The sequence below is a fragment of the Bubalus kerabau genome, chromosome 19 (genome assembly GCF_029407905.1).
Source record: "Bubalus kerabau isolate K-KA32 ecotype Philippines breed swamp buffalo chromosome 19, PCC_UOA_SB_1v2, whole genome shotgun sequence".
In the NCBI taxonomy this organism is placed as follows: domain Eukaryota; kingdom Metazoa; phylum Chordata; class Mammalia; order Artiodactyla; family Bovidae; genus Bubalus; species Bubalus kerabau.
In genome coordinates, this window is record NC_073642.1 from 26,176,225 (window position 1) to 26,190,589 (window position 14,365).

The 14,365-nt window shown below is 49.3% G+C and overlaps 1 protein-coding gene across 1 annotated transcript; it reads left to right on the plus strand.

Moving 5' to 3' along the window:
- The first annotated feature begins 2,883 nt into the window (after positions 1-2,883).
- On the plus strand, positions 2,884-13,715 carry TMED3 (transmembrane p24 trafficking protein 3). The gene is made up of 3 exons (XM_055555536.1): positions 2,884-3,204; positions 5,368-5,616; positions 12,876-13,715. Exons 1-3 carry the CDS (start codon positions 3,034-3,036, stop codon positions 13,110-13,112), a joined length of 657 nt encoding a protein of 218 aa, XP_055411511.1. The 5' UTR covers positions 2,884-3,033; the 3' UTR covers positions 13,113-13,715.
- Positions 13,716-14,365: the final 650 nt, after the last annotated feature.

Genomic DNA, 14,365 nt, shown 5'->3' on the forward strand with positions numbered 1-14,365 from the left:
GGTCTCCTTGGAGCTGTTCTCTCAGAATTTCTTGCAATGCTGCCTCCAGGCTTGAGGTCCTAAAAATTCCCACCAAATAAAACACAGCTCGAATATTCTTTTTAAGTCTACAGAGACCATTTCTTCACCTTGAATCTGGGCTGGCCCTAGGACTTGCTTTGATTACCAGAATGTGTTAAAAGTGATATTGGGCAAATTCTGGAATGTAGTGGGGGTGGGTGGGGATGGCAGAGGGAGAAGGGCCAAGTTGTCTCTGACTTGACTCTCTTGGGAGGCTGCCCTGAGCCTGCCATATCATCTAGGAAATCATCAAGCCTACAGGGGGCTTCCTCCGTGCTTCAGTGGTAAAGAACCCACCTGCCAATGCAGGAGATGTGGGTTTGATCCCTGGGTTGGGAAGATCCCCTGGAGGAGGAAATGGCAACCCATTCCAGTACTCTTGCTAGAGGAGCCTGGTGGGCTACAGTCCATGGAATCAAAAAAGAGTTGGACGCAACTTAGTGACCAAACAAACAACACAGTATATGGGCTCTTAGTTTCCTGACCGTGGGATTGAACCCATGCCCCCTGCAGCGTGGAATCTTAAACACTGGACTGCTATTATGCAAACTTTTAAAGCTAATACTCTTTTCCTTCTTACTTTCTACTCTTCTAGGTTAAAGCCTGTTTCCTTTGATTTTACCTTATTTGAGAAGCGTTCCCAGCAATTTATTATACTGCTTCCCTCCTAATTACTTTCTATACTCCCTATTTTATTAATGTCCCTCTTAGAACAATAGCTATGATCTGATCATTGCCTGTTACAGCCCAGGCAGTTCCTTTCAGTAATAGTAACTTCCACACAATAGGTGCTAAAACAATGCTGTTCTTTTAGTCACCCAGCCCAAGTCAGGGATTCTTTTTTAGTTCTTGTTTCCATTGTCTTATATTCAGCTAACTGTTGATTATCTGTCTTCACATACCCTGACTTGAGCTACTACCAAGCCAAGTTTCTTGCTCCTGAGACTGTGCAGGTGTTTTCTTGGAATTAATTTAGGATTTAACATTTAACCTGGTGAGATTTCTTTTTGTTAGTCTTGGCTGAACACTCTGAGCTGGCCAAGGTAATCTTGGTCTTATATTTGTCATGTTTCTCCACTTGGTGCCTCTAAATTTGATGATTACTACGTCCACATTTTCTACCAGTTACTAAAAAATAATGTTTAACAGGACAGGACAGGAGCCTCAAAGCACACTATACACTTTGCCAAGTCCAGTACAGAGCCAGTAAATATTAACAATTACATCATGCATGCACATTATTTCAGTCAACAGACTGCTTTCACATATTGATATGTTAGCATCCTAAAAAGTAGTGTTAGTCACTTAGTCATGTCTGACTCTTTGCAACCTCATGCACTATAGCCTGCCAGACTCCTCTGTCCATAGGAATTTCCCAGGTAAGAATAATGGAGTGGATAGCCATTCCCTTCTCCAGGGGATCTTCCCAACCCAGGGATCAAACTCATGTCTCCATCACTGCAGGCAGATTCTTTACTGTCTGAGCCACCAGGGAAGTCCAAATATGTCCAGTGACAGGACAGCTGGTCTTATCTACGTGGAGACCTATATGGGCAGTAAAAGTCTTTGCTAAAATTAAGATACAGGTCAACCAACAATCTTCTGAAAAAAAATTCTTTACTGAGTGTGTACTCAGTTGCTTTAGTCGTATCCAACTCTTTTTGACCCTATGGACTGTAGCCTGCCAGGCCCTTCTGTCCATGGGATTCTCTAGGCAAGAATGCTGGAATGGGTTGACATGACCTCCTCCGGAGAATCTTCCTGACCCAGGGATCAAACCCGAGTCTTCTGCATTACAGGCGGATTCTTTACCACGGAGCCACCTGGGAAGCCCCCTTTACTGAGTAGTAAAACTAAAATCAGTGGGTTTTCTCTTTGTCTTACCTGATTATACCGAGTATACTATAAAACGCTATAGTGATGATTATACAAAATAGCTTCTCAGGTCAATGGTAATAGATAAGGCAGTAAATTAATTTAACTGCTTCCAGCGCTTTTGAGAAGTCAAAAGGAAAGAAAACAATGATTGTTTTGTCCCAGAAGAACCTTCCACTTATCCTGACAACCAAAGTGAACCTGAAACCCCTGAGCAAGAGACTTGTATTCCCATGTTCACGAAGCTTCGTGAAGCTTTGAGTATGAGCACGCCTGTCGGTTTTCCCCGGAGTAGATGTAATTGTGGGGTTTCTACTTGCTCTCACCATCCATCTCCTGACCCATGGCACACTTTTTCACCTTGGGAAGAGGGTGGGAATGAAAAAGAGGGGTGTTAATTGGGTTCTCAGGAAATGGCAGCCCACTCCAGTATTCTTGCCTGGAGAATCCCAGGGACGGGGGAGCCTGGTGGGCTGCCGTCTCTGGGATTGCACAGAGTCGGACACGACTGAAGCGACTTAGCAGAGTTTCCATCTCTTCTTTCATCTAGCCTTCCTAACTACTGCGTTATAGCAAGTTTGGGTACACCCATTTGTAGACCAGGAGACTTTCTCCAGAACCAGTCAAAACCTGAGTGTACCCTGTGAAACCTCACGGGCTTCGTGCTCCTGCAGCCAGACAGTATGGACTGCGTGCACCTGGACCGACTCCGGGAAACACTCAACCCTGCAGGACCCAGAGGGTGCAGAACCATGCCTACTGGGGATGCAAGTACAGTGCGCTTTGAGGAGATGCGCGCTGGCGGTGGGGACCTCGCCTCCCCTTCGCGGAGACGCTCCAGCAGGAAAGCGGGGCGAGGCAGCGAAGGGGGAGTGTCCCCTTCCCCAGCCCAGCCAGCGCGCAGGCGCAGCGGTGCTCCCTGGCTCGCGTCCCGGGCCCACCCCCGAGCGCGCGGCTGCGCTCTGAACCTCGGGCCCGGAAGCGCGGCGCCGGCTCGCGCCACGTCTGTGCTGCACCTTCTCTGGGTCCCGCAGCTGCCGCCCCGCCCGTGCGGAGCGTAGCCCGAGCCGCGGCCTGCCGGACTGGTCCGGGAGCATCATGGGTGGCGTGGTCCCGCGCTCCGTCTCCGCGCTGCCGCTGCTGCTACTGCTGTTGCTCCAGGCGGAGCGGCCGCGGGGCGCCGAGCTCACCTTCGAGCTGCCGGACAACGCCAAGCAGTGCTTCCACGAGGAGGTGGAGCAGGGCGTGAAGTTCTCCCTAGACTACCAGGTGAGACCTGGCGCCTCCTCTCTCTCCCGCTTCCAGGTCTTCAGTGGTCACTTGTGCGACCCTGGCTGTAGTGGCTGGAATTAGCCAAAGGGGCTGCAGAGGGAGGCGGGAATGACCAGAGACAAGGAAGTCAGAGCCCACCCGAGACGGACCGACTAGCCAGGGAGGTAGCACCGCAGGTGCATGCCCAGGATGGGGATGCCCGGGCGGCTCCGACTTCCTGGGGAGTTGATCTGAATAACCTGAGAGCGCGTTGACTCTACAGAACTCCATCTATGGCACCAGGCTGTCCGTCCTAACGTTTTTTGGACAGCTTTGTGCCCGCCTGTACTGGAAAATGGCAGCGAGAGGAAATGGGTTCGTGGTTTTATTTTTCCGCCTCTCTCCAGCGTTTGAAGTCATAGTTAGGGGGAGCGAGGGTGCTTTGGAAAGGAGTCCGCGCAGGCTTTCAGCCTGACAGTTTTTACAAGGAGTGGTGTTGTGGCTACTGCCATATGGCTCAGAAAAGCTCCAAGCTCCTGCACTCTTGGCTGCTGTGAGAGTTCTCATGGCTCGCTGTTGGGGTGTGGCGGGGGATGGGGGGGGGGGCGGTAGGGAGCAGGTAGGTCTTGAGTGAGAGAGCTGCAGATCTGAGTTTAGGCAATCCTACCCAGATATCCAGACAGGCGTCTGATCGTGGACACATACTGGCAGGCATTACAGAAGGGAAGTGGCACGGGTAGCAAAAGGGAGGGTAGGCAGTGTGATGGGCCCTCTCTGACCAAAACCACTAAAAGAGGCTGTGCATGGGGACAGCATCATGTGTCCTGGCCTCTGAGTCATTCATCTCGTTACTTTCACATTTGTGGACAGTGTGCAAACTGCAGCTGGGGTAAACAGGGGTCACCCAGATACAGTCGTCAAAAAAAAATGATCCTTGTGGGACTTCCCTGGTGGTCCAGGGGTTAAGAATCTGCCTTGCAGTGTAGGGGACATGGGTTCAATCCCTGGTCAGGAAAGTAAGATCCTACATGCCACAGAACAACTAATCCTATGTGCCACAACGAAAGATCCTGTGGGATGCAATGAAGACACAATGCAGTGCAATAAATAAATACATAAATAAGTATTTGAAAACAGAAAGATTGTTGTGAGGCTGGAGGGCCCTGAGAGGTCATCAGGTCCGTGCTAGGTCAGATACTGCTGTTATGGGCTCAGCATAAGTCTACATGTCCAGCATTAGGAATCTCACTGATCACAAAGCAATTTCTTCCATCTGTACAAAAGGAAATAGTAACATCTGGAAGCAGATGGAGGCCTTTGATCGTGTTCTTTGATGGACCTTAGTTCTAGTCATTGGCCATCTCTGTGATTCTGCCCTTAGCAGATCTTATCTTTCCTATGGTGCAGTTTGAACAAATGACTTCCCTGGTAGTCACTGATTCTGTGAAGGCTTCAATCTGTATTCGCCTTCCTCTTGCATTTCATCTGCAATAATATAAACCTCCAGAGCCTCAAGTTTCCAAGTTTCCTCTTCTGTAAAGTGGAGAGGATTAAGCTCTTTGCACCCTCTTTTTCTTTTAAGATTTTTTTTTTTTTATGTGGATCATTTTTAAAGTCTATTGAATTTGTTACAATGTTGCTTCTATTTTGTGTTTTGGTTGTTTGGCTGTTAGGCATGTGGTATCTTAGCTCCCTCACCATGGATAGAACCTGCACTCCCTGCATTGGAAAACAAAGTCTTTTTTTAAAAAAACTTTTTATTTTATATTAGAGTATAGCCAATTAACAATGTTGTGGTAGTTTCAGGTGAACAGTGAAGGGACTCAGCTATACATATACATGTATCCAGGAAGGCAAAATCTTAACCACTGGACCACCAGGGAAATCCCATGGCTCTTTGCACTCTTGCAGAGCAAAACTTTTGGAGTCAGTCAGACATGGATCCAAGTCTTAACCTTGTTACTTTCACGCTGTGTTACGTGAACAGTTCACTTCAACTCTCTCAGCCTCAGACTCATCCTCTGTGAATTGGGGAGTGTCATGGCACCTGCTTTAGAAGGTTGTGAAGACTAAATGAAAACAATGTCTGTGACATCTAATCACAGTGCCCAGTTGGCATTTGGTAAGTGGTGGTTGCCCCCTGGTAAAAAACGGCCTGTGGGTCTCTTTTATGGTTGTCAGGTCATCACTGGAGGCCACTACGATGTCGACTGCTTTGTGAAAGACCCTCTGGGGAACACCATCTACAGTGAAACCAAGAAACAGTATGACAGCTTCACTCACAAGGCCGAGGTCAAGGGCGTGTATCAGTTTTGCTTCAGCAATGAGTTTTCCACCTTCTCTCACAAAACTGTCTACTTTGACTTTCAAGTGGGCGACGAGCCCCCCATTCTCCCAGACATGGGGAACAGAGTCACAGCTCTCACCCAGGTGAGTGGACATCAGCACCAAGAGTCTGAGATGAACCCCCTCCTCCACCCTGCCCCCCCAAGCCTATTCCTCCCGGTCTTGGCTGATGAACAGTCACCAGCCACCCACCTCCCAGTCTGAAGTCACAGTATTTGCTCTGCCTGTGTGTTCATAGCTAGTCCTAGAAGACCTTACGGTTCTTTCTGGTTCCCCTTCTGGTCTTCCTCTCCATTCTTTAACTGTGTCCCTGCAGTACTTTCTTCTGGTATTCCCACGTTCCCATTTAGTCTGACACAGCACCGCTCTCAAAGCACACACAATACATGCCTCTCTGCTCCTTCAATGCATCTGCGTCAGAAAGACAAAGTCCTGCTTTCTGTGGTGTATCAGTTAAGGTAACACAAGCTGCTATCACAAGTAAATCCCAAATATCAATGGCTTAACACAATGGGAATTTTGATTCTCACTCAAATAAAAATCTGGAGAGTGGGGGTGTGGGTGGAGGACTCCCCTCCATAGAGTGACTTGGGAAACCAGGCTCCTTCATCTTTCCACTGTCCCTTAGGGCTTCAGAGTCCTCTGTTTCTTGCCACCAAAAAATGGAGAGAATGAGAAAGCCCCGCATGTTTCTTAAAAGCCCTGGCTCAGAAGTGACACCATTACCCCTGTTCATATCTCTTTGTTGAGAAATAGTCGTGTGGACAGGCTGGGTGGATGGAAGGAAGGCTGGCATATACAGTCCTGTTAGGCAGTTGACCCCTAGTGACTGCTCCACATCCTGACAGAGAAATAGTGACACTTTTGGAGGACAGATAGTCATCTGTGTCACCCATGGCTCACGGTTAACTGTAATTCAACCTCAGCCTCCTCCATCAGTCTCTCCTCCTGCTGTTCAAGCTCCTCCCTCCCAGACACAGACTCAGGCTGGAATTGTTGTGTTATTTACCCCTGGGCCCTCAGCACCCCGGTGCATGGAGTGTGGCACAGAATAGGGGCTCACCAAATATTTGTCGAGCGACTGAGTGGCAGGACCCAGGAAAGGCCCCAAGACGGGAATGACCATCTGTGGCCGCACCTGTCCCAGAACTGAAGGCAGAGCATCTGAGTGTCTGGTGAGACCAGGTCACCTTCTGGGCTGCCCTCCAAAGTGACCACAGGCTCCATTCCTCTGTGGCTTTGATGAGGTTTATTCTCTGAGCAGCTGGAGGTTAGTACTGCACTGTGCAGTCAGTAACACTATCTGCTTAGGGCTATTGACATATTAATATTAAAATTAAAATTCACTTCCTTGTTTGCTCTGTAGCAACACATCTGTCTAGTGCTCAGTAGTCCCAAGTGGCTGGTGCCCACGCGTGGAGAGTTCTGCTGGACATCATTGTGTTTGAACTTGGCAACATGAGTGCTGATAGACAGTCCAGCCCAGGGTGTGTCTTTATGTGTAAGAGCTTTCACAACGTGTCCTCTCAAGAGTTCTGTTGGTCGTTGATGAAATAGCTTCTGTACTGAAGATTTTGTAAGTTTCCAGGAGCTGTGTGTGTGCTCAGTTGCTCAGTCGTGTCCAACTCTTTGCCACCACATGGACTGTAGCCCACTAGGCTCTGTCCATGGGATGCTCCAGGGAAGAATACTGGAGCAGGTTGCCAATTCCTCCTCCAGGGAATCTTTCCAACCCAGGATCAAACCCACGTCTCCTCCTTTGACTACACTGGCAGGTAGATTCTTCATCACTGTCACCGCCTGAGCTGAGAGATTTGCCTCTTGAAACAGTGAAAAAGAAACCAGTAGAGAAAAGGCTTTGTGGGTTAGTGCAGTTATTCAGTTGCTTAGTCGTGTCTGACTCTTTGCAACCCCATAGACTGCATATGCCAGGCTTCCCTGTCCTTCACCACCTCCCAGAGTTTGCTCAAACTCATGTCCATTGAGTTAGTGGTGCATCCAACCATCTCATCATCTGTTGCCCCTTTCTCCTCCTGCCCTCAGTCTTTCCCAGCATCAGGGTCTTTTCCTGTGAGTTGGCTCTTTGCCTCAAGTGGCTAAAGGATTGGAGCTTCAGCTTTAGCATCAGTCCTTCCAATGAATATTCAGGGTTGATTTCCTTTAGGGTTGACTGAGCACAAGCTGTCCAAGGGACTCTCAAGAGTCTTCTCCAGCACCACAATTTGAAAGCATCAATTCTTTGGCGCTCAGCCTTCTTTATGATCCAACTCTCACCACTATTGGAAGAACCATAGCTTTGACTGTATGGCCCTTTAGTCAGTAGAGAATAGGCTTTGTGGGTTAGGGCAGTAGAGACATTCTTTCCTGGAGCCTCAGGGTTGCGTTTTGTTGCAGGAGAGATTGCACTTGCTGCTTCTGCATCTGGGGACCTCATCCTTCTGCCCAGACGCAGAAGAGACATTTCCTTCTATTTCTGTACCTCTGTCCCCTCTCCCTGATTGAGCGGGGTTCTATCTGTGTCTGCCTCCGACAAAGCTCACTTGCTAATGCTGGGCATGTGCTCTGTCTGCACTTGTGCCCAGAGGATGCTGTGATCAGAGCTGTGTGTTTTCTTTTTAATAATTCTGTTTATTTGTTTATTTTTGGTTGTGCTGCATCTTACTTGCTGCTCGGTCTTTTCTCTAGCTGTGGCAAGCAGGAGGCTACTCTCTAAGTGCAGTACACAAGCTTCTCAATGCAGTGGCTTCTCTTGTTGCAGAACCTGGGCTCTAGGGCAAGTGGGCTTCAGTAGTCGCAGCTCCCGGGCTCTAGAGCACAAGCTCAATAGTTGTGGTGCACAGGCTTAGTTTGCCCCGTGGCATGTGGGATCTTCCCAGACTAGGGATTGAACCCGCATCTCCTGCATTGGCAGGCGGCTTCTTTATCACTAAGCCACAAGGGAAGTCCCAGAGCTGTGATTTAAGGGTGAGTGTTCTCAGGGAAGGAACCAATTGACTCTTCCAGGAGGTTTGGGAAAGTCTTCACAGGGAGAGTCTTAGCTCACAGGTGACAGTGTGAGTGCTTGTTCAGGAGCATGTCTGGCATGGGAGGAGGGAGGGCCTCCCAGGTGGCGAGAACAGCAGATGCAGGTATCAGGGCATCACTTTCCTCCTGGGCCCTGCTCTTAACTTTGCTCTCACTTTGCTCGGCACAGATCCCCTCTCTGCCTGCAGCTGTCGTGTCTCTTCCCATGAGGCTTCGTCCAGGTCAGCACTGTGCCAGAGGCCGTGTGCTGTGGGACTAGTATCAGCCTCAGGGGGAAAGACCAGGATTCAGAGTGACCGAGTCCCAGGCCGGAGGGACTGTCTTCACCCTCAGTTCCAGAACGACCGGGCTCCTAGCAGAGGACATGGGCCAGGGTTCTGGCTTGAAGCACTCCCAGCATCCCGAGAGTCTGGGCAGGTCCTAGGGGAGGCTGGAGGCTTCTGACAGAGATCCAAGGTCCGGGGCTGCCTTGGTGGTGGGTGAGGGAAGATTAAAGTTTCCCTGACTCTACTCTGAGGTCAGCTCACACGACACTCCCTTTGAGTTCTTCAAGAATTTAAAGAGCCAAGTACAATTAGTCTCCTATGTACGAACAAGTTTTGTTCCAAGAGTGCATTCATAAGTCCAGTTTGTTCCTAAGTCCAACGAAGTATCCAACTAAGACAGTCATCTATATAGGTTTATAATACTCTTCACACAAATAATACATAAAACACAAACACAAAAAATAAAGGAAACATTTTTAATCCTACAGTACAGTACCTTGAAAAGTACAGGAGTACAGTACAGCAGCTGGCACACAGGGGCTGGCATCGAGTCAACAGGCAAGAAGAGTCACTGACTGGAGGAGGGAGAGGAGGTGGGAGATGGTAGAGCTGAAGGGTCATCAGCGTAGGAGATGGAGGGTAAGCTGCACTGTCGTGCCTGATGTTGATGGCATGAACATTTACACCTTTGAAAGTTTGCAACTTGAAGGATCATACGTAGGGAACTTGCTTTTATTTGTGGAGGCCCTGAAGAGGTGAGGCTGAGTGAATTTCCTGACAGTTACAGAGTGAAGACCTGGGCACCAGCAGGTGGTGGAGATAGGATGGGAGTGGGCATGGGATGCAGGAAAGGGATGGTCCTGGGGGCAGAAGGATTGGTCAGTGTCTCCAGAGACCACCTGTCAGGATGGAGTAGTGCCCGCCATCCCCGTGAGGCTCCAGGACACTGGGAACTAGCAGGGCTGGAGGTCTCAGCAGGGTGAAAGTCAGGCTTTGGGAGAGCTGGGGACCCCTGGCCCTGGGCAAACAGAGCTGTTTGCAAAAAAAAAAGGGCCTCTGCTGGCTTCCTGCTGGGCAGGAAGCAGGCTGCCCAACTGAAACTTTGTGGAAACAAGCGGAATTGGTGACTTAGGCAAACGGCAACGGCAGGTCCCTGAGAAAGGGGAGGAGGGATGTTTCTCTGGTAAGGGGCTGCTCCCAGTCTCTGTGGATCTTGGTGTCATGTTGCTCTTGGTCTCTGGGGGCCCATGCTAAGTTTCTGAAGGGGTTTGCTGGTTCCAGATGCCAGGAAGACTGTAGAGCACCACCTCTTGCTCTGTTAACCTCTGAGGACTGACCTCCTTCCCATCACTGATTGGTTCTGAGGTTGTTGCTGTAAAGGTCTCGGGCCTTCTTCAGAGACTCTCAGTGCTGGTCTCTGGCCGGGGACATGCGAGCCAAGCCTCTGAAACGATGCCTTCCACGGCAATGTGACATGTCTTCTGCCCGGGGTGTCTGCACCTGTGATTTCTGTGTCCTCCTCGGCCTCTCTTCCTCCCTGCCAACCCCGACCTCACTCCTTCTCCAGTGACCCTGGACTCTGGGAGGAGGGTGGAGGTATCAACCTGTACTGCTGAATGCTCAGGCCAGGCCCAGGGGTCCTAGGAGCACCCAGTTCAAGTGAATGAAATGTATACCTTGAGTTTCTGAATGAGTGTGCGGTGGAGGTAAACACAGGATGGAACTCCAGCCTGGAAAGCCAAGGAGCCCTTCCCTTGTATTTAAAAAGCAAAGTGTGGATTTGTACATATTGAACGTGTGTGTACATATATGTACACATGCATATGCATGCATATACACACGGCCATTCATATGCAGGTATACACATATATGTATATCTCTGTCCATCCCACTGATTTCATCCCACTGATTTTTAGAGACCTGTTACCAAGTCTCTAAATGGCTCCCAGATCCACTCGTCTTAAAAAAAAAAAAAAAATTATTTCTTCGACTGCACTGGTTCTTAGTTACAGCAAATAGGATCTTTAGTTTCAGTCTGTGGGATCTAGTTCCCTGACCAGGGATAGAATCCAGGCCCCCTGCGTTGTAAGCGCAAAGTCTTAACCACTGGACCACCAGGGAAGCCCTAGCTTCTAGCTTCTTACATTGAACTTTATGAACGGTTCACCTTTCCAGTATGGGAAGCAGTTGTCTGTCTGATGCTTATGAACTTCGTAGTGCAGGAACCCATTGTCCATAGAGTTTTCTAGGTTTTGAATGTTTTAGAGGTTGCCAGTGAGTAAGGACATGTTCTTTCACAGGCATAATGTCTTAGTTTTCCATTGCTGAGTCAGTAATTACTACAAATGGCTGAAAATAATAACAATTTATTATCTCACAGTTCTAGAGGCTTTGCTTAAGTTCTCGGGGCTGAAATCAAGATCCTGGTGGGGTCAGGCTGTCCTCTGGAGGCTCTGGGGCGTCTCACACTCACTCAGGTCCTTGGCAGAATTGAGTTCCTTGCAGTTGGCGGTCATGCTCTCTGCTCTTAGAGTTCTTTCTCTGCTCCTTGCATGTGACTTTCTCCATCTTCAGAGCCAGCAGCAGCGTGCTGAATCCTCCTGTGTCCAGCCTCTCTGACTTCTCCTTCCGCTGTCAGGTCGAGAAAGCTCCCTGTTTTGAGGGGCTCTCAGGCTCCCTGGACAGTCTCAGGTGTGACATATAATCGTCATAGTCACAGCTTGTTGTATTCACAGCTTCCTGGGGTTGGTAGTGGTGGGACCTTGGTAGTGGTGGTGGGGACATAGTCAAAGTTCTGCCTGCTATGCATGGTAGTTTAGCAAGTAAAGGAAGTTGTGAAGTAGCACGTGTTACATGTGAGTATATGCATGTGTATGTGCTGACAGGCACACGTGTCTGTGTCTTTGCCCTTGTTTGTATGCTGGTGTGGGTCTATGTACATGAGAAATGTATGTTTTCATGTATTTGTATGTATGCCTAGAAGTGTAGGCAGCAGTTTTGTAATAGAATGAGCAGTAGATTCAGAAATAAAGTGAAGGTGTCAGTCTCCCAATCATGTACGACTCTTTTGTGACTCCATGGCCTATAGCCTGCCAGGCTCCTCTGTCCAAGGCAAGAATAGTGGAGTGGGTAGCCATTCCCTTCTTCAGGGGATCTTCCTGACCCAGGAATTGAACCCTAGTCTTCTGCATTGCAGGCAGATTCTTTACCATCTGGGCCACCAGGGTAGATTCAGAGTCTAGTGCAGTTGGAATTTACGCCACGCCCTGCCATTAATTTGCTGTGTGACCTTGGGCAAGTCACATAGCCTCTCTAAGACTCAATTTCCTCTTTAATATATGCAGTAAGCAATCAGTCAGCCCTCCTTAGCACCGGGGGTAATGATCCTTGCCTGTCAGGGATATGTTAAGTATTAAATAAGACCTCAGGGAAAAAAAAAAAACACAGGGCAGTGTTTGAAAGCATAGCCTCAGGACTCGGACAGTTGAGTTTAAATATTATTTATTTATTTATTTGCCTGCGCCAGATCTTAGTTGTGGCATGTGGGACCTAGTTCCCTGACCAGAGATTCAGCCCAGGTCCTCTGCATTGGGAGCAGCCCTGACAGTTGAGTTTACATCCGGCTTCCCTGGTGGCTCAGATGATAAAGAATCTGCCTACAATGCAGAAGACCCATGTTTGATCCCTGGGTTGGGAAGATCACCAGGAGAAGAAAATGGCAACCCACTCCAGTATTCTTGCCTGGAGAATCCCATGGACAGAGAAGCCTGGAGGGCCACAGTCCATGGGTTGCAAAGAGTCGGACACAACAGAGATGCGACTAACACTTCCACACTTCTGCCATCTCCTAGCTCTGTGACTCTGGACAAGTTACGTGACCTTTCTAAACCTCAGTTAGGCTTATTATGAATAAAACCGTGTCAGACCCTTAGCTCAGAAACATTGTTAGCACTTAGTAGTACCTAGGATGTTGATGACAGAGTTTGCTTTGTGTGTGCCAGTTTCCATTCTTTTCTGAGGGTCAGCAGCGACTACTTTTATCTTCCCACCCAGATGGAGTCCGCCTGTGTGACCATCCATGAGGCTCTGAAGACGGTGATCGACTCGCAGAAGCATTACCGGCTCCGGGAGGCACAGGACCGGGCCCGTGCAGAAGACCTCAACAGCCGAGTCTCTTACTGGTCCATCGGCGAGACCATCGCCCTGTTTGTGGTCAGCTTCAGCCAGGTGCTGCTGCTAAAAAGCTTCTTCACAGAGAAACGGCCCATCGGCAGGACGGTCCACTCCTAGTTGGGGTGCTCTGCTCCCAAGCCCCTTGCACCCTGGGACAGAGCAGCTCCCTTGGGCCTCAGGCTCCTGTGGGCTGGTGGGTGTACCCCAGGGTGGATTCCCTGTCACCTCACCTTCTAATCAGATGCTTGGTCCTTGTCCTCCAGCAGCTGGAGCTCATAGAGCCCAGTTAGCAGGAGACATTGAGCTGCCTTATATGTGCAACAGTGAACGCAGAAAGGGTCTGACCAGGCAGGGACTGCCTGCTGTGGGGGGCAGGCAGGCCGCCATCCAGTGGCCTGGCCAGCAGGAGGAACCCCAAGTGCTCCTGCCTCCAGGGCACAGCTCAGGGCTCTCTCTCTTTGCTCCATGACACACAGCTCATTTGGCTTCTGTGTCCTCTCCCCTGTGGAGAAGACTGGGCCCTGAGTCTGGGCTTCCCTCCCTTGAGCTCTCTGTACCTGTGGAAACCAGGCCCTGAAGCGGCTTTGCAGAAATCCCACCCCAGGGAAGCCCTGGAATTGGCCCTGAAAGCAAGAAGAGGATGGTAGCTGGGTGCCTTGGCTGGTTGTGTATCTCCTCGGAGGTGGGACTCCGGCTAATAAAATCTGAGGGTGAGCACCATAGAGACTTGCGTCTTTCTTTTTTTATTTTTTAATTAATTTTTTAGGTGGTGTTGTTCAGTTATTAAGTCGTCTCCGACTCTTTGTGACCCCATGAACTGTAGCCTACCAGGCTCCTCTGTCCCGCACTATCTCCTGGAGTTTGCTCAAACTCATGTCCATTGAGTCAGTGATGCCATCCAAACATCTCATGCTCTGCCTCACCCTTCTCCTTTTGCCCTAAGTCCTTCCCAGCACCAGAGCCTTTTCCCAGCATCAGGGTCTTTTTTTAGGTGTAATACTTTATTATTTTTAATTGGAGGATAATTGTTTTACAATGTTGTATTGGTTTCTGCTGTACAACAACGTGAATCAGCTGTAAAGTGTACATATATCCCGACCTTCTTGGACCTCCCTTCCCCGCCATCCCACCCCTCTAGGTGATCACAGAGCACTGAACTGAGCTCCTTGTCTACACAGCAGCTTCCCATCAGCTGCCTGTTTTACCCATGGCAGCGTATATGTATCAGTGCTACTCTCCCAGTCTGTCCCATCCTCTCCTTTCCCTGCTGTGTCCACAAGTCTCTTCTCTAAGTCTACTTCTCTGTTCCTGCCCTGCAAACAGGTTCACTGGTACCATTTTTCTAGATTCCACATATATGTGTTAATATA

What these genes read in the sequence shown, in the direction of transcription:
- TMED3 (XM_055555536.1), top strand. Translation starts at nt 3,034, where the DNA reads ATGGGTGGCGTGGTCCCGCGCTCCGTCTCCGCGCTGCCGCTGCTGCTA. An exon ending in AGTTCTCCCTAGACTACCAG is followed by an intron (nt 3,205 to 5,367) that starts GTGAGACCTGGC and finishes TATGGTTGTCAG; the next exon opens with GTCATCACTGGAGGCCACTA. An exon ending in GAGTCACAGCTCTCACCCAG is followed by an intron (nt 5,617 to 12,875) that starts GTGAGTGGACAT and finishes CTTCCCACCCAG; the next exon opens with ATGGAGTCCGCCTGTGTGAC.